Source organism: Excalfactoria chinensis, chromosome 1, assembly GCF_039878825.1.
Source record: "Excalfactoria chinensis isolate bCotChi1 chromosome 1, bCotChi1.hap2, whole genome shotgun sequence".
Taxonomy (NCBI): Eukaryota; Metazoa; Chordata; class Aves; order Galliformes; family Phasianidae; genus Excalfactoria; species Excalfactoria chinensis.
The window spans coordinates 168,907,852-168,930,955 of NC_092825.1; the positions used below are offsets into that span (position 1 = coordinate 168,907,852).

Here is a 23,104-nt window from a genome sequence, read left to right on the forward strand (position 1 = left end):
AAGCATTGCCAAACAACTACTTCAGATGATTGAAAACAGAAGAGGTAACATTAAGAAATTGAAATTCCTGGTGCAACATTGGCACTCTCTCCACATACATCTCACAAGGTGTTTTTCCTAAGCTTTTGACCATTTCTGTAAGAATTGTATTTCCCATTCTGACACTTTCAAAACGAAAAGCAGAGCATTTGTTTTTCATGGAAAGATGGTGACTTTCAAGGAACAAAACAGCCAACGTACGTTTAACCTTACATACATACATACAGAGAGAGCTACCGGTGAGGAATTGATGCAGGGATCTTTGAGCATTGCCTCCTTTCTGAGAATTTGTGCATCAATTGCTCTTTAATGCATTCAGATATACGGCATACTTAAATATCTGGCGTACAAATATTAAATGTATAAGGAAATACACTTAATATTTCTGTTCACTATAACAGACCCATCTATGGAAACTGTTTTTATAGTGGAATATCATTCAAGAAAGCTTTGCCTTCTCAAAAAGGATTGTACCAAATCATCTGTCCAAATAAAGTAACAAATAATGTATATCCACTTCTTTACAGAAAACAATTTAAAAACAACCATCTCTTGTTTAGAGACAAGTATCGCCCATGAGCTGGAATTGTTTTTATGTCACTTATGTGTCAAATATTAAAATCCAGTTACTAGATTGAAGCACTGCTCTAGCCAACAGATTTTAATGGTAACAAATATATATCAGTTTGTGAGGCATGTGTCTCTCAAATGTTATTACAAAAAGGATCAAAGGTGGACAGTACATGACTCTGCTGATCCAAAACACAAAAGTGAAAGTGCTACTTCTAGTCCTAATCGCATTAAAAAAAGAAAACAACAACAAAAACCAAAACAAAACTAGTAGCAGTTCCTCAGTGCATGAATATTTGAATATTTTTCCTTGTGCAAGTACTGGTCATCTAAAAACCCAAACCTGTATTCTTCCTGGTGGGTGTAAGTCAAATCTACTTTTAAAAGTTCACAGCGGGCTCTTCATGAATGCAGGTTTCCCACAAAACAGCATGCTGTTAAAAGTGTGCAACATGAAGGGAATGCCATCATGCTAGCTGAATGAGATTGGCAAAATAGAGTCCTCTTTAAGGTAAGGCAGGGATTTTAATACGTAATGAAAGTCAAAACAGGTCCTTCTGCAGCACAAACTGTTGCAGCTGTCTGTCCAAGCACCCTTCTGTTTATGTTCTCAGCATCTCACAGAGTCCTCGCGTTATGCCATATATATGAAGGTGTTGATATCCGACTCATCTCTTCTGATATATTTGTGCTCTATAAGCCATTCAATTTGCTCTTTTATCATTTTCTTTTGTGGTAAGAACATGTTTTTCAATATTTCTACCAGTTCAGTCTGAAGTTGGGCATTAGTAATTTTCTTCCTCATTTTCATTATTTGGATGATAGCCTCCTGGTGGGGAATGAGAGAAAAAACATTCTGAAATGTCTGGTGGAAACCACAAAGCGAACACAGCTTTAACAGGGGACTCCTGGTACAGCAAGGAAATAAATATTCTTCCTCAAAAATCAAATATAAGAATTATTTTGCCACTGTAAATACTGCACTTAAGACACACCCCAATTCAAATGAGGCAAGGCCAACATCTGCTCTTGCTTACATATTCCTGAAGTGAGGGCCAAACCTTTACCCACTTGAAAACAAGACACTCTCTGATTACAGCATTCTACCTTATGGAATTACAGCCAGTTGCCCACATTCATTATCATGACTAAACTTCAGAATAAAACAGTACAAAGATCTCCTGGGAGTTTCTATTCCCCTATGCTTACAATGAAGAACAAAGTAAATCAAAAATGCTGAAAAAGAAAACAAATAACACGATAAGCTTTACTTGCAAGGTCAAACCACGGCATTTGTTATCTTCCAGTTTGTGGCCAAGAACTCAATAGAACCCAAACCAAAGGAAACTGTACAAAAGGCTAATTTAGGATATGCTCACAGCATGACTGAGGTTATAAATCCATGAAGTAAATGGCTTTGAATTTGCCAGTAACGAGGTATTAAGTGTATTAAGTGCAATTCCTAAGCCTAAGTAGATCCTGAACTGTCTTCACAAAGAAGATGATAAAGCAACAGAATGGAACCCTGACAAGATGCACAAGAAATACAACTTGAGTCAGTGGTGACTCTACAGAATTTTATATCTAGAGAGTGAGCTAGTCACTAAAACCTGGTGTTTGTTCACCTGCCCATTCTCTGAGCAGAAGTCAGGGTGATCTGAGACATACTTTGTGAAACACAAGCTTAGTGTCAGAGTAGCACTTACAAGGTGTTCTCATTTGGTAAGCACATGCAGGCATTAACCCTTCAGCTAAAAGAACAGCCAGGGTGTTAACTGAGGGGAGACAGTTTAAAGCTTGGCTGTCCTGGAGTTAAATCTGTGACTACAAACGCACACAGAATGAGCTCTTCACAAAGCATCAGAGACATAGAGCAGAAATGCAAGTGGGATTAAAAAGCATTCATTTCATTCATCAACAATCAGAGGCTGCAACAACATAAGAAAAGAACTGTGACGTTCCTCTGACACACACTTACCTGGGTTCGTAGTATCCTTAGCTGGACTATTCCTTCATTCTCCTCTTCCCTCATTCTCTCTGTAGTAAGTTGCAATCGACCAATCAAATTTATCTTGCCCCTTTTCTGAACTTTAGCATTTTTTCTGAAAAAGTTGTATTGTATAAAAATAAGGCAAAAATACGTTTTCAATTACAGAATTCCTATTAAATTTAAATTACAGCAGCAAGGAGAACCATCGTGTATGAGACATTTATAGACTAGAAGCATTGCAGGACTGGGATAGCAGCTGACAAGTCCAAACTCAATCCCAATTCCTCCATCCAAAAAGCCCACCACCAACATCCCAGTGTTACCACAAAATTCATCAGCTGAAACTGACAGCATTCAAAATTGAAAGGTTACCAGCACTATTTTAAAGAATAGACTTCTAGAGAAATATATTCCAGTTTAGTTATATAAAACTAGCGTTCTTCAAAGGAGTTTTTATAACAATGTTCAGGAAACAGGACAAGTTCATTTTTCATCACAAGAACTGTCTGTATAGCATAAAAAACTAGAGGGAAAAAAACCAGACATCATAGCAGGCATGGCAAAAAGCCGATGGCATTCTTCATTGGTCACCCCCAAAGCTTCTGTGCAGCCTGTCTCTTCTGTCATGTGTTCACATCATTTCCCAAAGCTTGTGGATGACGAGAACAAATGAACCACCATGTCCCCGGGCAAGAAACTAAGCCCTAGCAGCACCAGACTTGTCATTTTCCTACATAAAGCCTCATGGGCTCATTAGTAATGGGAAGATGGCAGAGCCTCCAATTCTGCACCACATCCCTACAGGCATTTAAGAAATTTAACTTCACAGAAATCAGAACTGTACGAACACTTGTCTGAAGGGGCCGCTGGCGGTCATCTGCTTCAACCACCTATCAGAAGCACGACTATCACTACAAGTAAAGCAAATATAGGACAGCAAAGCCTGTGTCTAGCTGAATCTTGACAACTTCCAAGGACGAAGGTTAAAGTGAATTCCTTTTAACTATAAAAAAGCACATTGTTATTTTCATTTTCAAACATCATCTTACATTAAACTGAACTCCTGGTTCACCGAGAAGAGGGTTCCTTCTGTAAAGTCTTTGGGTGAATTGACTTGAGGTTCATACAATAAAACCTGACGTTTCAGCTTTGGAAATGCTACAAGAGACTACGGAGAAAAAGGGGGGAAAAAAGAATGAAAATAAAACACCAGATTTTCTAAATGGAAACAAGTACTATTTAAGAACATAGCTCACTGACGTGCAGACTGTAGTGAAGGAACCTTGACTGAAGGTGCCAGAGGGCAACACAAAGTCACTAGTAAAGTCAGGGATGGGACACAGCTTAGTAAAATGTCTTTCTCAAATGAGTTACCATAAGTAAAATAATAAAAAGAACAAATGCACAAACTCACAGCTACAGAAGTAGCATGTGGTGTTGCCTGATGTACGTTATTTCTCTTTTCTTTTGTGAGCTAAACTATTAAAAGACTGATAGAGGAAATGCTGCATTATTTTTAAGCAACACACATTTATCAAGAGTTCTTAGAATTAGACCAGTCCCACTCCACAAACCACAATCACAACTGCGTGCTTTAGGCTGTATATGGTCAGAAAGATCTTGCTGTTTCCAAAAGCTTATGTTATGTAATTCCAAGCATAGAGAACACATTAATGTAAAGGCTGCATGTGCTCAATAGTGATACAAGGAGCCAGCGTTACAATAGGTTAATTAAGAAATAAGGTGTTCACATTTCAGTTTTGAAGTATTTTCTGACAGCACTTTAAAAATACTAATTCCGTACTTCAGAGTACAAAAAAATTCAGGAAGAAATCTGTTTCGAAAGAAAGTGAAATACCCATAAAGTCCTCCTAAGTTCTGCATCAGGGAGTTCAGTTGCCAGTTTAAGATTTTCAAAGCTGATCTTCTCTCGGGGTCTTTGGTTCCACGCAAACAGCACAGCGAGCTGAAATGTTGTTACCTCCAAGTCATACTGGCCAACCTCATTCTTAAATGTTATCTGTGAACAGAATGACAACTCTGCTTGAAAGGCTTTCCGGATAACAAGCTTTCTTGCTACTATGAACACACAAAGAGCGCTGTGGCACTGAAACTGAAGCACCGAAAAGTAGACTTACAATTCCATTGGACATGAGGTGGTGCCAGTGCAGTTTTCTACCACTGTGATTCTTTTTATAAAATTCTTCAACTTCGGGGATGAGATCTTCCAGCTCCGTGGGCAGTGACACAAACACTTTCTCAGAACTACGGGACCAGGCACCAGCATTTAAAATTTTAATATTCACAGAGTCAGCTGTAAGACAATACGGGATTATATGAAACTGCAGGTAGAGCAGACAGACAAACAGAAGGCATTCTTCTCCTGTTCTAAATACAATTACGAAGGGCTGAATTTTCAGAAACTAGCAAGGTGGCTACCCATTAACGTACTCCATTTATGGACCACTGGCTTTCTACTAGCAATACTAGCTTTGCTTTTTTGTCTTCCCTCTGCAGAGCTCCTTAAGCAGTGATGCAGCTCTACAGCTGCTGTTGGTAAGCACCACTTAGGGGGTTTCAGCAGCAGCAGCCGGCCCAATGTTGGATGCTCTCAGTGTTTCTCATCAGGGAAATTTCTCTCAGAAATGCAATTCGAACTCTTAACAGTGTGCATCACTCTCTCCTACTTGCTGGTAAAGGAAGAGCACAGTATAAAGCACTAATGAAGAATGGGACATAAAGAAGGGGCAGTTAAAGCATTCACCTGGTTGGAGATGGATTCAAGCCCCACCTTGAATTTAGCTACAATTAGGGAGCCTATATCTAGAAGAAATACCCAATGACTTTCAGAAAGATATAGCTCAAATGGCAACTGTTAGAAAAGTGAAGTACAGACACTCCAATCTAAGGGTAGCAGTTCTCTGAAGACCGTTCAACCTGCAGCTGATATAATTTTTAACTCAAGGCTCAACAGCATTTTTTAGCAGCACAAGAAATGAAAACCACTAAATCATATGAAAACAATACCTGGTAAAGCAAGTTTATTATTTTTGTGCATTTCTTTGAAGGCCTGGTTCAAGTCTTCAGATACTTTGATATCCTGGAACATTCTAGCCAACTTGTTTACATAGTCTGCTGGCATACCTACTTCCTGTATAAACAAACAGAATGCTAAACTATGACACAGACAACTAAGAATAATAATAAACTCAAAAAAGAAAGAGTGGTACACAGACAGCATCACGTCATTCTAACAAACTTTGCTGTGATATAAAGTAGTTCTTTTGCATGTATCACAAGTAGTTCCCCTTAAGAGTATGATGATTCTTTTAATGAAATCCAAGTGCTTAAGAACATAGGCATGCATCAAGGAGTAAATGAATGAAGGCATTCAAATAATATTGTAATTTACATAAAATTTCACAATTAGACCACCAAATTATTTACATGCTTAAACAATAAGTACACTGCATTTTGCTCATTTGCATCAGGAAAATACGAAGCCTACAGATACATGAAAGATTTTAAACTATCATTATCACTCTTAGGACCAACAATCGTCTTAAAAAAAAAAAGCTCAGCTGTTCTACTTTCATAAAGTTTCATAATCAAATGGAAGTGTAAGACGACCTGCATGACCTGCTATTTAAAACAGAACCTGCTGAAGCAAGGAGTGGGAATTAAAGAGTTTAAGAGTGAGAAATAACACCACACGCAAGAGGAACAGCCAAGGAAAGAAAGACAAAAGGCTACTTACTCGGAGCCACTCCACCATATTCTCCTCAATTTCACTATCAGCTGATATATCTAATATCAGGCGCCTTGTTAAGTGAGCTTTGTGATATCGCATGAAAACATCTTTATTCTGTACATACTTAAGTACCAAAAGCTGTAAAAAAAAAGATTTTAATATATTTCTTTACACCATTAGACAAGTCTTTACATGCCCATCTAATGCCCTGTAGACTAAGAACTAGAAAAAGGCTACTAAAGGGTGACTGAAGAGGGCCCATGCTATGCTATCACAGCCACCAGCTGTCAATCTTTTATAACGCTGCACCTTCAAATTGATCTTTTGTCAGCCATTAGGAACTTCTCTTAAATCAGAGAAGACACTAACATGAAGCATCCCATGTTATTTCCTATACTAACATGACACACTACTGTTTAAAATGAGCAATAATTTCGCATATTAATTTGGTGAAGACAACCAACAGGTATGAAGCTCTGCATAGTTAATAAGATACAAACACACATGCATAGTGATATGAAACTCCTGTTCCTGCTGCTGCACTTCACATAAATATATTTGAAGATCAAGGCCTTGGCCCACAAATACACCAACCAAATTCATTCTTCAGACGAGTCAAGTAGAAGAAAGCAAGAACATACCACTTCTTTAAGCTTTGCTTCAATTTCTTCAGAGGTTAATTTTTTGCTTAGTGGTGTTTTTCTTAGCAACATGTCACAGTAATTAGCAAGAAGCTCAGGGCATTTGGATTCAGGCTGTGTTTTCAATCCAACACTAAATAAAGAAAGAACAACACATCTTCAAACTGAAGAGAATCTTGTTATTCTGGAGCACTCACACTGCAAACAAGACAGACCAAGCACTCCCCTTGGCACGGCCTGAGTGGAACAAGGGAATTCAACACTAATGAAAAACTAGGGGCAACTCCCTTTTCCTCTCGGAAGAATAAACACTATTAAGCACTTTCAGACAACTTCTACAGCTTGATCATTCCAACTGCTTTTCATTTCAGAACTCTGCAAGTACAGTTACATTCAAACTGTAGTTTTAATCAAACAAATACTTCATGGTAGTGAGTATTCCAGTAAAGACTGAGCAGATACCATAGCAAAACATTTCACTCATCAGTACGGCCTCTTGATAGCTCTTAAGAACAGCTTCCTGCAGCACATATTACAGAAGGAAAACCTGACACACTTATCATGTAGCAACACAATGAAATTATTTCATAGGAGGCAGAAACAGCAGGCTAATAGCTGGGAGATTAATACAGTTTGAAGTTGAACAAAGAGATGCTACAGTATACAGACTGAGGTTCTTCAAAAGGCCTGAGATCACAAGGTTGCATTCTGAACCTGCATCTACTGTTGAATAACACTGTTCCTAATATCAGGTGGTACCAACTTGTTTTCTAGTTTCAAACTGTTGCCCAACATTCTCTGCAATAGATTCCTTAGGAAAAACAAAGGCAGTGAGCAAGATTGCAGCTAGGAAGCCTTGGGGATGCTCAGGAATCCAGTGCTCTTGCTCATTCTCTCACCCTTACCATCTACAGTAGATGCTTGCTAAAAGAGACTGTAAACATGGGGAACTTGGAAAGAGCTTGGGAAATAGAATGCTGAACAGAAGACCACTGCCATCACAGTGGTCACTAAGAGATCACTACGTAAACTTGGCTTTTGGGAGCCAAATTCAGGCACTGATTTGCATACTCCCATGGGAAATCTAAACACAGACATAGAAAAAACTCCACCTTGCCTACATCTTTACAAAGTATGCAAAGCAGGGATCCAGTCTGTTGTGAGGGTGTTCTTCCAGTAATAAAACCAGCAAGGTTAATCCCCATCCTGCTTTACTATAAGTCCAAAAGCAAACAGCATTAAGAACCACATGCCATCTAGACACAGCCCTAAACATCCCTGCTTGAGCAGGGCTTGGGCCAGAGGGATCCAGAGCTCCCTGCCAACCTCACCCATCCTGTGACTCCATGAACAGAAATACCGGACAGGCTTCAATACCTACACTACTCCCAACTCACAGGTGCTAAATAATAAACTCTTAGAAGTAGAGCTTCATTATTCCTTTTCCCTAGGAAAAAGTTAAATTGATGACTAGTTATCAGGAAAAATGAGACATGATAAAACTGGAAATAGGAAAAATACAGGATTTATCCACACTAATAAAAGTGCAGAGAATCTTTTCAACTTGTACAAGTGTCTCGTGAGACAGCAGACTTAATTTTATCTGTGGCTCCTAGGAAGTGCAGACTGGCTTGCCAGAGAACACACATAACGTTGTGCACCCTGCAAATGTTCCATAAAACAGACAAGTGCTCAGTTTATAAGGAGATCCCAGCAAACAAATGAAAAGCATCTCTGAAACTCATTTTGGCATTTTTTTTTAATAATCTCAATGCCAAAAACTGTAGGAATGCAGTAAGCCATGCTCTAGCCAACACTCTAGCCATCAGCATGCTTTTCTCTCACAAGTCCACAAATCAGTTTAATCTTCTGCTGAAAGATGTTTAAGCTAACCTGGTTAACTTTGCACTGCAACTGAGAAGGAAAACCCACATGGGTCACACTCACAGCATGAGGGGATGTGGCTGCTGCCTCAGCATTCCCAGTATTTTCACATGAGTTTGGCAGTTTTACAGCTCAGTTTTTTGGAAGCAATAACCCAGGAAGGCGTTAATAAATTCAACTAACAAACTCACATTAAAGTTTATATGGCTTACCCCTTTTGCTTCAATGGCAATTCAAGTTTAAATATTGTAGCATCATTCACAACTGCTTTGTATGCCTAAAATAAATAAACACAGATAATCAGAGCTTCAATTTCTCTCTTTATGAAGTGAATCACAAAAGTTTTATCTGCCTTTTAAGGTTACCACAGGAAGAAATTAATTTAGTTCTTCTATTAGCTCAAAGACTGCAGATTGCTTTTCAGTATGAGAGTTCAAATCCTATGACTCAGTTTTCCATTAACTGATGTTTTACATTCTCCTTTTTTCTCTTAACACACCACCTTGAGCAACACCTTAGAGGGAAGGAATTGCGTGGAATGGGTTGCATACCTGAAATTGTATGACTACATCCAAATACATACATGAATAAACATAAATAAATCACTGAATCAATGTTAAAATTTACAGGTACTCAAAAACAGATCATCTTTCAAGCAACAAAGCTACACACAAATGAAACTTGATGCATTATTACACAACAAATTCGAAACAAAGCAGTTGTTAGTGAGTTACACCAACTTTCAGCCCACATATCAGACTAAAGCAGCTTCTAGATTTACTAGTGTGTGGTCACAAGGATTGCAGAGACATCATAATATTGCTTTCAATGATTCTTAAAAAGCTGAAAACAAATGATGAGTAGAAACACATACCTTATCTCTTGCAGTAAGAAATCTTGGATCATCTTGAAAAGCTTCTTTAACCAATTTACTAAATCGATTAAACAGTGTAAGCAATTGCTCTACGTACTTCTCAGAATCCTGAAGTTCAAGAGGCAACAAACAAATTAAAAAGCAGATTTCACAGAAGTTAGCGTGAGCTTATATATAATCTCTCATATTACATATGATTCTCTCATCTATAACCATGCAGCCTCCCCAGGGCTCCAGGGCTATGAAGGAGCAATTCATTTTTATTCCCTGTACCCAAGAGTTTTATAGCATGTAGGCCTCAACACAGACTTTCAAGATAATGATTCCTATATACAAAAATAAATGCAGAGAGAAACAAATTGTAAGTTTTAAATACTGTATGACAGCCTCCAGACGAAAAAAATGTTTTCAAAAGAGCATCAAAATGAACATCCTAATTGCTGTACATACCCAGGCTCCCTAGACCCAGAGAAAAAGATGGTAAGAAGCTGGAAAAGACTGGTGGAAAGCAAACCTTATAAAATTCCCACACTTAGAGCCATACCTAGATTGATAGTTGAAAGCATATCTCATATTTCATCAGGAAGCTAGAACCCGGATAAAACTGATTACGCCTATTTAATCCTAGCATATAATTAAGTATCCAGTCCACTTAATTTACAACCTTTTATTGGCTATAAATTCATCACTTAAAGAAACAACTGAAAATGCTAGGAATAAAAATAAATGAATTTCTAAGGATATTGCAAAGTTTCTTGCTTAGGCCAAGAATCTTCAATAACTATTTCCACTCATGCATGACCTACAAACTGCAGCATTCAACTGCCAGCTTTGTTTGTTTTTTAAAAGCAAAACACTTACAGTAGTAATAGTTTCAGCAGCTGCTACCATATCCGCGAGTCCAGCACTAACAATATGTTCTTCCAAGTCTTTCAGCATGGGCTCTATCCCATTTGGAACTTTATCCATCAGTGAAAACATTAAATGCAACTCTGAAAGATACAAATACTGATAAAGTCACTGGTCAAAAACCTTTCTTAAAAAAAATAACAAGAACAAAACACAGAAGCGCTGCACTTTTACCTGAGGATATCTCAAGTAGGAAACTGACTGTGTAAGGAACAGATAATTCAGTTAATCTATTAAGAAGGAAAAATGCTTTGAAGACTATTAGGCCTGACCCCACAAGGATATTCCTCCAAAGTTGGAAAGAAGTATCTGTTGTAAGGTAACACTTGCTTATGCACCTAATATAAAGCTGAATTTAAAAAAACAATGAGGTCAGCAGCAATTTCGATTAAATCCAGGTTCTCAGCATAAATGCCTTAAACCCCTGCCAAAAAGGGACCTCTTTCAGCTGGAAGTCTACAAGAGTTTGTGTATGGAATCATATGGATTCAAGACTTCTCTTTCAAAATTAAAGCCAAACAGAGCTCCCTTTGTTTGATCTAAGAGTACCAAAGTCTCAAGTAGTTTAACTGAGCAGGATAAAGAGCACTTTTTCCTATCTCTATCCCCAGAGAGTTCTTCTGAAAGTTACCAGTTGAAAAAGTTGAAAACCTCATGCAGTTTATCTTCTTTTTGAGAAGTCATTTCAACATTACAAGAAAATTAATATGTACTGAGCCAGCAATAACCACCTCCAGAAAGCCGGCCACAGCAAACACCTGGGTTAAGCTAATTTTAGGGAGGCCAGAGAGAGATAGACTAAACATAGCCAAGTTTGCTTGTGGAAGGAGAACAAACTGGTTGTGGATTCTGAATCTTTCTTGGATGGAAAAAAAAAAAAAAAGATAGATTTGCTTAGTTTCTCAATCTCACATCTACTGTAAACTAAGACAGAAGTAAGAGGCTCTGCTTATGTTTTCTCCCCCACAATACTTTTGTCAGCAATATCTGCAGGATCCTATCACCACAGGGGATGAAACGTTACTAACTTTTATATTCCAACAGCTGCTGCAGAACCAAACAGGAAAGCTCAAACCTCTCAGAACGTCACAGAACAAATTAAGGAATGAAATCCACCAACAACCTTCAAGAAAAGCTTGCGCTGCAACTAGAGACAACTCAGAATGGGCTAACCAACAGGATTTCACAAATCAGGAACTCATTAAGTCACAAGTACCCAGTGCTATTCAGATGTGCGGTAGGTGGTGGCAACGCTGCGCTACGCAGGGCAAACCCAAAAAGTTCACTCAACTTTCATTTGATCTTTTCAACTGTACTTCAAAACAAGGTGGGAGCAGGGAAGAGACACCAGAGAAGAAAAGGGTGGGAAGGAAAAGCTATATCAAAGGGCACTACTTTCTGCTTCTGTAAGACAGCAAGGGTATGAATAAGCTGAAGGAAAACAAAAAAAAAAAAAAAAAAAAAATCAATGGTCTCTTAGAATATGAGGAAGACTTCAGAGTCTTCAAAGACACATTTCAAAGCTAGAAGAAAGAGGAACATTTTAAGGAAGCATCTCTCAGAATGCACATGTTATGAAAACAAAAGGTAAAAGAAAATGCTGTCGTTGTAGGAGGCAAGTAAATGACTTTCACAAAATCTAGGCCTCCCATCCTTAATCCTACAAGCAAACAAAAAGACACTAAGATGGTTCTGAAGCATTTCCAAGTCATGACATCTCTGATACATTTTAGGCAGAAAACATTACGCATTGCTTCCTTTGCAGGGCATGTAAATATCAAATACATGTTACAGAGTATTTTACAGCAGTGCCCAGCTCACAGCCACAAACCCAGCCCATCTGTGTCTGACATGGATCAATAAAGACAAAAATCAACAAGTTTTCTGAGGCAATTAACATTAGAAAGACACACGCACAAGCAAAGAATAGAGCAAAGAATAGTATCAGACATACGTGTATGTTACTGTGTATAGTTCTAGTCTTTAAATGTTTAATCATCTGCAACTGAATGTTTCACTAAAGCATTTTAAACATCATAACTTGGGTCTAGGAAAAAAAGAGAGATGCTTGAACTGTTATACAGCAAACATAAACAGACGTACTTTGTAACCAAGCAGTAATTCAAGGCAGAGGCAGCTAAAGGGGAAGAAAACTGTGGGAAAACTTCACCAAATTTCTAAAGAAAAAGTGCTTTGGGTACTGTAGATGAAAATCTTCTGGAGCTCTTCATTTAGATAAACCTCTGCATCCTCCCAAAGGCCGTAACCTATACTCACATGAAACCGGTAGCTTTCTAGATTTAGCCTTGGATTACTGCCAGAACTCATGCTGCTACAGAAGCAGATCAGCACGACATAGTTTTGAGGGCAAATGTTCTCTGAAGTGCTACCTTCACAAATATTTCCTACACTATTTTAAGTTGTTTTTTTTTTTAATAACTGTTTTCACATTTGCACAGAAGTGAAAACATCACATAGATATTAAAAAATATTCCCTGTCTGCAGGACATTGAGCCTTCAAAAAAGGAATTATCATGTGATTTTGGCTTGATTTATGACATTTTAAGGATTCGTCTGGTTCATTTTATCATATCACAGGACTAACTCAAAACTTTTGAATTTGAACCTCCCAATTTCTGGCAGCGGAGCTAAAACACCTCTTGAAAACTTTAAAAAGGCACAGTGCTAACTTGCAGTATTCAGTCACAACCAATTGCAGAGATTTGGTTCACCGACCCATTGGTCCTGCAACAATAACTAGAATAAGAAAACTATCTCTGCTTCGCAGAAAAAAAGCTTTAAAAAGAGATATTTTGCTTTTTTTTGGGGTGCAGGGGGGAGATGAGACAACATGACACTACACATCTGACCTACTCGAATCGAGAAATGACACACATGCAAAATCAGTCAGTCAACATGAAGAAATAAGCTGTAGGAAGAACAAGGAACATAATTATAAATAGAAGTGAAATGAAAAGAGCTATGAAATATTCATTTAATTCAAGTAAGATAAGAGCTTATTCAAGTTAGGGTAGTGTACACACAGATTTCAGAAGTGAGATTAAAAAACACCAACAATCATTTCTGTGGGATAAGTTCCCTACATGGACTATCCCTAACATTCTATCTATGAGACTGTGCCACTATTAAAAACAGTAACGTGATCTACCAACAGATCTATTTTTACGCAGTCGGCGCTGAGTTCATCCCGCTCTGCTCCTGCAGCTTCACTTACTTTCTGTTTCATTTCGTTTGATCATGCCTTGGCATTCAGCTAAAATCGTCTCTTTAAAGGATGTCACCAGGGCATTGACACAGCACTCCATTAGCTGAAACGTAGTAAACACAGAATTAGCTCGTTTAGCCTTTAAAGTCTCATCAGTCTCAAGTTTCCTGTGACGCAAAATCTAGACCGTTCTCAGCACGTATGTTGCATAAAATAATTAATAATATGAATTAATTAACGTACAGAAGTAGGTGCACTTTTAAGAAAATCTACACGTGAAACCATATTTCTTTAAAACGTGTAGGTTAGTAAATGTGATAAGAACACTTCTGAGCTAGTAATCGGCTTAATATTTCTACTGCCTTTTTCCCCTCAAGGGAGCCATCGCTTCTGGAACACCAGCTACCCTACTTAGTTTCCAAGTATACAATCAAGAGCTAAGAATAGTTCTCATTCCAGCATACCCTATTTGGACCAGGCTGGGTGGCTTGAACAAGACACTACAGCAAGATCTAGCACAGAAACTGCTTGCACATGTCCAGACCATTTCTCTTTTGTCAGCCTCTTCATACAAGTTACAAGTTAGAGCTATACAAAATGAATGATTTACAACTTAACACAAGACATAAAATAAATTTTCATCAACTGCAGTAAATTCAGATTTAAGGGGTATTTATTTAAAATAACCTGTTTCCTGAACTGATTCCAAGATAGGCAATTACGAACTACACACTGCTGTTAAATCTTCCTCCAGAGTCTGAACTGTGTGAAATATTGCTCAACTGAGGGAAAAGGGTCACGAACAGAACATGCTAAATGGTCATATTTCAGCCTAAGAGGAAATCCAGAAGAGTTTCAATGAAATTTTCATTGCTCTTTCTGATTGCAGTGAGCAGTAACATTTTCAGGTACTTTAAATGAGCCTTCAGACACCCTTCACCCACTAGACTGGGGTGCTTGTTTTCAAACAACCTCACCCACTGTTAAGCATAGAAAAAATAAAACCCTGACTCAAAATGAAAGAGCAAAACTACATTTGAATGAAAACCTGCTCTTCCATTTGAACTTTAATTTACAGTTACAATTAAAATACCTGTAGAAATTGTAAATTGTCAGATTATAAATACAGGTTCTCACAAGAAAAGAACACAGTGGGTAATTCTTAAAAAGATAACAATATCGTAACAGCTTATTGCATTCTAACACACAGAAATGACAACTCATGGCTAACAGTAACATGTAAAACACAGAATATGGCCATTTGTCTACACACTGTACTTACTGCTTCCACAGAGTTGCATTCACGTCTTGTTTCTAAATACCGTAGTGCTCTTTTCTCTTCTTCCTTTAGTTTAGCATCTGCCTGTGCAGAAGTAGAACAGCCATCATTTTAAGTGCCGACATTTCCGGAACAAAATAACAGCAGAATTTGTACTTACATATTTCATATAATTCTGTACACCATTTTGTTGTAAATAAGAAGGAGCTTGTGTTCTATAAAATCTCTCAGTTGAATCCAAATATGCCTTTTCAAAGTTATCTCGATAAATCTGAAGCTTATCTTCAGGATTAGAACAAAGGTTAACTGCAAAGAGAAAGCCTAAACTTAATTCCTGGAAATCTGTGTGACTAACAATAAGCAAATCTCTCTCACTAAAGTAAGTTTCGTATTTAGAGGTTGCAGTGAACAATTTGATGCATCCTGCAAAGGTACTCTGAATTTAAGATAACCAATTGTCCAATCTTTGCTCCAAAAGGACTTAAATTAACTGTGGACAACCAGAAAAACAGGCTGCAAGGCTCTGAAGAAAAGGCAGGCGATGGTGAAATGGCACAGAGGTTTTGTTTAGCAAAGAAGGAAAAAGAGTTGCAGTCTCAGATGCAGCCTACCTAGTGCATCTTCAAACTGCCTGAAGAATCAGAAACAGTATGGAAAATTGCACAGGTGTAAAGTTATTTCTGCAACCTTGAAAAATCAAGCAGTTCACTCCTTAACAATATTGATTTTACAGAAAATGATACATAGCAAAATCACCTAGAAGTTAAAAGATACTTTGAACATAATTTAATCGGTATCACATACCAATAATGACAAAATCCAAACAAAATGCTGAGATAATCACTCCAACCCCACCACCACAACTGTCAACTCCTATGATGAAAACTCATTTACTTTATTAGGGAGGCAAGAGATCAGTCTGTGTAAGACATACCATACGATTCTCGAACTCCAATAACAAGCTGAGAGTCAAAAGCTTCTCCTAGTCTTTCCGCATGAACTAGCTTCATTGCACTGTCCTGAAGTCTATTTTTTATATTTGAAAATATGGATTCATTCCATGTATCTAGCATGAGCTGCACAACAGGAAGAAAAAAAAACTCTGTCAGAAAGGTGTATGCAGATCTAAATTCGTACAAAGAAATACAAGATATCAGAAACAAATAAAGCAAATGATAATGCAGTTTTCAGGTTATATAACATGAAGAGCAAGTTCTGTGGTAGTTACAGAGGTAATATTCAGCTTATATGCTAAGCTTACTTTATAAAACTGGACAGCTAAGGGACGCAGTGATCATTTGATTCAGGTATCATATCATTCTGTATTTTTCCCTATATCACTTCTATAGTATTCAATTGTTCTGTGTTATTTCTGTATTCAATAGTTTTCAACAATGAGCCAGGTAACACTCCCAACACCGGGATGTGTGAGGAGTTACAATACCAGGGGTACCTTTGAGTCAAACACAGCTGAGCATTTGGCAGGCTCAGTCTCCACAGCAACTAGAACTCAACACGGCACTTACATCAAGGAAAAGAAAGAAAAAGAAAAAAAAGATGGTTTTGGATTGCATTTCCCCAGCATAAAAGTTCAACGTGCAAGCAAAGCATATTCATCGTGTATCTTCCAACATGGCAATAACTACTCTGGATGCTCTTTAAGCACACCGATGATCAGTCTGCACTGGCAGAGGAAAGGAGGTCTGAAATGTGAAACATACAGATTTAAACTTTGCCTCACAGCTGTGAACAAGCGTACGAAAAATGACACCAGGAAGACTTGATAGTGAATGATAAAATTATGTGAGCCTCCATTCTTGCTTAGTACCTTTTAGATTTAAACACAACAAGAACCCGATAAAAGCCAGGTATCCTTTTCAGAGAGCCAAGGTGGCCTTTTTTAATTCTAAATTCCCTATTTTCCCAATTTCAGCTAAACTTCCACTTCAATTTTCCATCTGTATTGTTTAAAACATTGCGATGTTTTAAAAACAAAGCTTTATTTGATTACACTTCCTCAATTACTTTTTTCATTATCTTAACATCATTAATATGCATGTCGCAGTTGCACTGCATGATTACAGAATGGGCTTACAAGAGCTGAAATGAGTAACAAACGGAGAAGAAAACAGAGGACGTCAACCAACGTCAAAGGCACAGCTTCATCAAGGTCAAACTGCTTTTAGACATTATGGATAAAACCAATTTAATGGAGATATCTGAAGCAAAACATGCAGATCTTTCTGTGTGAGCACATAAAGAACTTTCCAAGCATGGGAAAAGTTTTCAATGGTCCTTTTTAGAAACTTATTGGAAATGATGCCAGGCAATCACTTTCAGCAGTACGTATGAAATAACATAGTTTAGAGACGGCTTTGATGACTCAACCATGAGATGGTCCCAGCTGAACTGCATGTCAGAGACAGACATCAGTTTTAGTCCTGAACAGTAACTAAACTGTTAGACACCAGTATTTTCCTCATTATTTTCCCTGCCCCACCTTGCTTTTTCTTTCCTTTCTTAGTCTCCTGCCACACAGCAGAGTTCAAGTCTGCCGCGTCTTGGAGAGCCTACTGAGATCACATGCTTGCTCTAACAATGAAAACAAAATAGGAAACTTGATGTGGTGATCTCTCTCTTCTGCTGCTCCTGCTTCTTTTCCTTCCAAAGGTACAGCAGACTACATGTCACAACAGAAGGTTGGAAATAAACAAACAAAAAAGTCACCCTACATAGCTCATTTGAGCTCATTTATTCTTCCTGTCCATATCAGGAAAGTTAAAACAATCTTCCATACCAAAAGAAAGAGTGCTAACAAAACTGTATTTCACTATCTATGCTTTCTGTGATGCAAAAAGATAACAAATGATATTAAACTGAAGAACTTACCACTCTACAACTGATATGCTTTGTTTTTCTGATAGCAAAAGATTAAAGCAATTTCAAGGACCTTTATTTATGGGACTCAGAACACTAAGAGCTCTGCGCTCAAATCCCCTAGACACTCTTTACCATTTTGATTTAGAGCCAGAGAGCAGTTTGTGTTGGAAGAGACCAAAAAGACAACCTAGTTCCTGCCATGGGCAAGGACACCTTCCACCAGACCAGGTTGCTAAGTCCCAACCACCTGGCCTCCATCCAGGGATGGGGCATCCACAGCTCTCTGGGCAGCCTGTGCTTCCCAATCTGAAACCTAAATCTCCCCTCCTTTAGTTCCAAGCCAGTATCCCTGGATTGATCACCACATTCCCTGACCCCTTCAACATGAAACAATGTATGAAATAAGATTTTACATGTACAAAACTGACTTTGATATGACTGAGAGCTTGTAGAAAATACAGGAAACTGAGATCAATGGCTGTATTTAACTTGAGGTGGCAGTGTTGCAAAACACAGACATGTGCCCCAGTTAAGATTCTGCCCTAGGGAAATAAACTAGGAGTGGAAACAATAATCTGCTACTCACTTGCATAGATGAAGGTGAGTATAATATACAAGTATAACAAACGTAAGCATAAAAAGAGTAGGGGCGAGTCCTCCACTAGCACTTAAATTAAAAAACCACAATTTATTACATAATAAATCAATCAAACAAAAACTTAAAAACCCTAAAAAACTGTTTTAATCACTTGAAAAAAATTGCTAGCAGCCAAAGCAAAACTACAGTTAAGTTGCCACAGAGCTTAAACCAACAGTTACACACTTGTTTTGACCCTCAAACTGAAGCAAAATGATACATCATATAACACCCTTTGCAACTTCATGCTCAGCTACAGAGTACCTTTCCTACCATTAACCCATGGCAGAACAGAGTGTGCAGCAGAACTCTTGAACACCGAGCACTTACCTTTCGAACAATACTGTCTTCTACATTAGATTTCTTGTTGCTGCCCTGCTTGCCCATTAAAGTAATCTCCAGCTGACAAAATGGCTTGGGCAAAATATCACACTGTGTGAAGAACTTGCGCCACTCCACTATGTATGCTTTTAGTAAAGCTGTATCATCTTGATGACTCAGCACTCTCTGGAGTTGGGGAAGAAGAGGATGTCATTGATAAACAAACAAACAAAGATAGACTGACTTTGCTTATACTGAAAATACAAAATAAACAGTTAAAGCAGAATGTCTACATAGGTATGTACCAATTAGCTTAAGGCAGCGGTTATCAACCCATGGCACATGGACCTTCTCTAACAGTAAAAGGTAACAGCAGTTAAGTTGTCAGTACCTTTCCAAGTGAATCACCTTTTGTTAAGCTATTTGCATGCCAAAATGCTTAGAACCTCAGGTGCTAAAGGCCTGCATTAGCACAACTACAGCTACCAAAGGGCACAAACCTGTAAGAATTGTGTTACATTATGCAGAGCAGTAAAGTTCAATTTGATGCATTTACTAACCTCTCATTAGGCCCAGACAGCTGATTAACCTGTATGTTCCAGTACTGCCTGGAAGCCTTGTACAGTACCTATCATAAGGCCTAAAGCAATGCCACTAAAACAACATCCAACACAGACCATACTGAAGGCCCAACTCAACACAGCATCTATGCGTGTGCGCTAGCAAGCTGAAGGGACTGAAATAAACTAATATGTATATAAGGCTTCAAGCATAAGAAATTGTTTTCCTTTGAACAAAGCTGCAGCGGTATAAATCTTGTCACTAAAGAAAGATTTTGAAGTCATTTTTTCTTCTTTCCAAACTTTTATCATGTAGTTTATTAAAGAAGAAATAACAAAATTAAAAAAAAATAATCTTGCAGCATCTTTTGCTATACATTTTAAAAACAGAAGCTTCCCTTGAATCTACTGATGAATTCAACTATTTGTTGAGAGTCCATTAAACTAGACAGCAAATCTTGCTGAGCCAATAGAACAGATGTTTCTAATATGCCATACATTGGACTTATTTTAAAGCCATTGATGAATACGTCAGCAAGCCACCGAAGCCAGACAAAAAGTATTTTCCAGGCAGTAATTTCTTATAGTAAATTTTGCCTCAAGAAATCTTCAAGAGAAAGAAGTTTCCATAAGTACTGCTGGACAAACAAAAAAGTGCTTTAGAAAAAACAACATTGCCTACAACAAAACAATGAGCCATGGCAAATGCTCAAGGCTGTCTTCTGTCTTTCAACAGAGGTTCACGTAGTAATTACTATCACCAGAATATCACAGCATTTCAGACAAAAAAGAAGTGCGTGTAGATCCAAAGAAAGTCAGAACTGTTTGGTTATTTTTTCTAATAACAAGAATAGGAGTCGTGAAACACTAAGAACTTACTGCTTGTGCTTGTTTAATAAAATCTAGGATGTCTTCCTTCAGAGCCTGATGGATTTTTGCTGGACCTTTGTCATCCCACAGGCAAACTGCGTGCACGTCTCTAGAAAACAATCCATCTTTTAGTAACAACCACTCAAACCTTAATCCTCTGATGTATGAGGCTGAGGTAGTTATAATTCTAGCATATATAAGAAGAAAAGAAATCTATGCATTTTGTTTATCACTTAAAAAAAATAACTGGTAAGATCGCAGTAACACAAACAGGAAAATGTGTGTGGAGAATAAATTAAAGCTTTAAGGAAGTGCAGGAAGCAATAACAGCAACCTGACTAGGAAAGGATTCTGCTGAAGGAGGTTTAAAGAACATGTAGAAGTCAATTCTGCCTTCACCACCTATCCAATAATCCCACTGCATTAGGGACAGCTTCTTAAAGCTTTTCTTTGACAAGAATGGAAATTACATGCCAACAGAAGTGCAGCTACCCAGCCCGCAGTCATTCTACAATACTTTAATATGCAGCATTTACTCAGAGTTGCACAATCCATGCACTACAACATCCTTCCACTGCAAAGGAAACCAACCTTGCTTCTGAGAGGTTTGAGATCAGGCACATCAGGTAATTTCAAGATTTAACTGGTATAATAAGATCACAAATATTTCATGACAGCGGAAACACATTAAAGTGCAGCTCAACTGCAGAAAAGCTACTGAGTAGCATCACAAAGCAAAGTGCTACTAATGCATTTCAATCAACATTCAAATACCTTCCTGTTTTACCTAGCTGTCAGTTCAGCAAGTGTGACTAACTTAAGTTCTATTTTCCTTTCATAGTAAAGAATAAAAAAGGCAAGTTATGCTCCTCAACTATATTATCATACATAATGTGGCCTACCAGTATGTTCTTCCTCCTTTCAATGATAAGGCCAAGTCTTTGCAGGAAAGTAATCACATAATCTACAGGATGGCTTTGTTCCTATTAATTCAACAGTTATTCCAATGCAAAAGCAACTTTATTGGTTTAACTGAAGAAACAAAACGTGCAAGATAAAGAGTTCCTTTTACTCAGAAAAAAAAAGTGCTGCCCAAGAATTGCCAAAGGTGTAGCTAACCTGTGGGACTTACATAGATTTCACAGGGAAAAAAAGTGTTAATGAACTTAGAATGCCATCAGGTCGTGACCAAAGTAAAAAGCAATGCTGGAAGATCATACACAAAGGTGAGGTAGAAGACACATCTTCTATACTTTTCTTAAAAAGATTAACAAAATCACTGTCCAAAAATAGGAACCTGGAAGAGTGGGCTCCTTTCCCTTAAAGGACTTAATTTAGCCATAAAGGCGCTTAATTTTAATCCATCAATTCAGCTACCAGCAAAATAATAAAGGAAAAAATTCAATACTATGCAGAATTACTGAACTAATTATTAAAACTATGAAAGCAATGACTCAGAACTGAATTTGTAACTGAACTACGCCATGTTTCTGGCAACTACTACGGCTGTGACATCATGAGATATTAAAACTCATTGCATGATAAACTACCTTGCTGTTTGGTTGGCAGAAAAGCATGACAGGTGCAGTAAGATGGCTCTAGGGAGAATCACTGCACTTTTCTTACTGAAAAGAGCAATAAAGATGCAGTCTGGAAGACAATTCATTTCAAATTAAACAAAATTTAGTGAGTCATTTTAAAAAGCAGACGAAGAAAGTGCAGCGTTAAACACCTGAAGGTGTTTGAGGGAAAACAACTCCAAGTTGAGACAAAAATAATCAACTTTTGATATGTAGGCTGCAGCTCACTTCCTTACTGTGCTGACAAAGGTGATATGATGTGTTTTAAGAAAAAAATCAGAACTGAACAGGAAGTAAATCCAGGAGTTTTGGAAGGAGGAAAATGCAATGATGTTTTTACCTTGAGAGAGCAATCCTCTTCTCTTAGCTTTTTAGAGAGTACAGTGATGCAAACAAGGTCTGAAAGATGTTATATGTGCTATTCAATTATTCAAATTACACCAGTTAATCTGCATTATCCTTTTACTTCAGTAGCACTTTTAAGTTGCTTCAGAAGAGAAGTATTTAAATCGGAATAATGAACTGCTCTCAAAGAACTTATTGCCCAAACGGCAAACAACAGTGCCTCTCCAACAAAAGCTTTGTGGGCAGGTGGAAAGCTTATTTACTACAACAGGCTGAGGGCTAAGCTCTGCTGTTCTTCACTTCATCTGCAAAGACCCGAATCTCAGTAAAGCAGTACTTTCGTACATTAATTCCGAAGTAGGCACACCTAATAAAGCGTAAGCTGCACTTCTGTCCTGTGTGCTCCCACACAGTCTGTGCAGCCTGACTTCTCTATCAGCAGAACCACAAATATCCCTACTGCAGAGAAGGATGCAGGATGCTGAAGAAGTACTTACGAGAACAGGTCAAACCACTGCTGTTTCGTGACGGACTCCTGACGAAGAAGTTTCAGAACGATAGGGCGCATGAAATCCCATTTGTCTTCAAACTGAAGAGAACCTTTATTCTAAAAGGAACAAAACAACGGACTATTAGTAACAGAAATTGTTATTCCAAATTACCTTTCAGGACTGCAGTTTCTACGGTTAGCACAAAAGTACCTTCTTGTCAGAGGTATCTCAGACAACCCGGCATTTGAACACCAGTC

The 23,104-nt window shown here is 38.0% G+C and overlaps 1 protein-coding gene across 1 annotated transcript in view; it reads right to left on the reverse strand.

The window, feature by feature from the left end:
• Positions 1-615: 615 nt before the first annotated feature.
• Positions 616-23,104, reverse strand: part of CUL5 (cullin 5) — a 28,147-nt gene continuing 5,658 nt past the window's right edge. Inside the window, exons 2-19 of the mRNA XM_072326629.1 lie at positions 22,854-22,963; positions 20,441-20,540; positions 19,011-19,187; positions 16,098-16,239; positions 15,324-15,469; positions 15,167-15,247; positions 13,894-13,987; positions 10,611-10,741; positions 9,750-9,857; positions 9,088-9,152; positions 6,992-7,124; positions 6,357-6,488; positions 5,627-5,750; positions 4,738-4,913; positions 4,458-4,619; positions 3,649-3,767; positions 2,588-2,711; positions 616-1,438 (exon numbers count right to left, since the gene is read on the reverse strand). Of these exons, the coding sequence (XP_072182730.1) occupies positions 1,244-1,438; positions 2,588-2,711; positions 3,649-3,767; positions 4,458-4,619; positions 4,738-4,913; positions 5,627-5,750; positions 6,357-6,488; positions 6,992-7,124; positions 9,088-9,152; positions 9,750-9,857; positions 10,611-10,741; positions 13,894-13,987; positions 15,167-15,247; positions 15,324-15,469; positions 16,098-16,239; positions 19,011-19,187; positions 20,441-20,540; positions 22,854-22,963 (2,319 nt within the window). The 3' untranslated portion in view covers positions 616-1,243. The remainder of the gene's footprint in view (positions 1,439-2,587; positions 2,712-3,648; positions 3,768-4,457; positions 4,620-4,737; positions 4,914-5,626; positions 5,751-6,356; positions 6,489-6,991; positions 7,125-9,087; positions 9,153-9,749; positions 9,858-10,610; positions 10,742-13,893; positions 13,988-15,166; positions 15,248-15,323; positions 15,470-16,097; positions 16,240-19,010; positions 19,188-20,440; positions 20,541-22,853; positions 22,964-23,104) is intronic.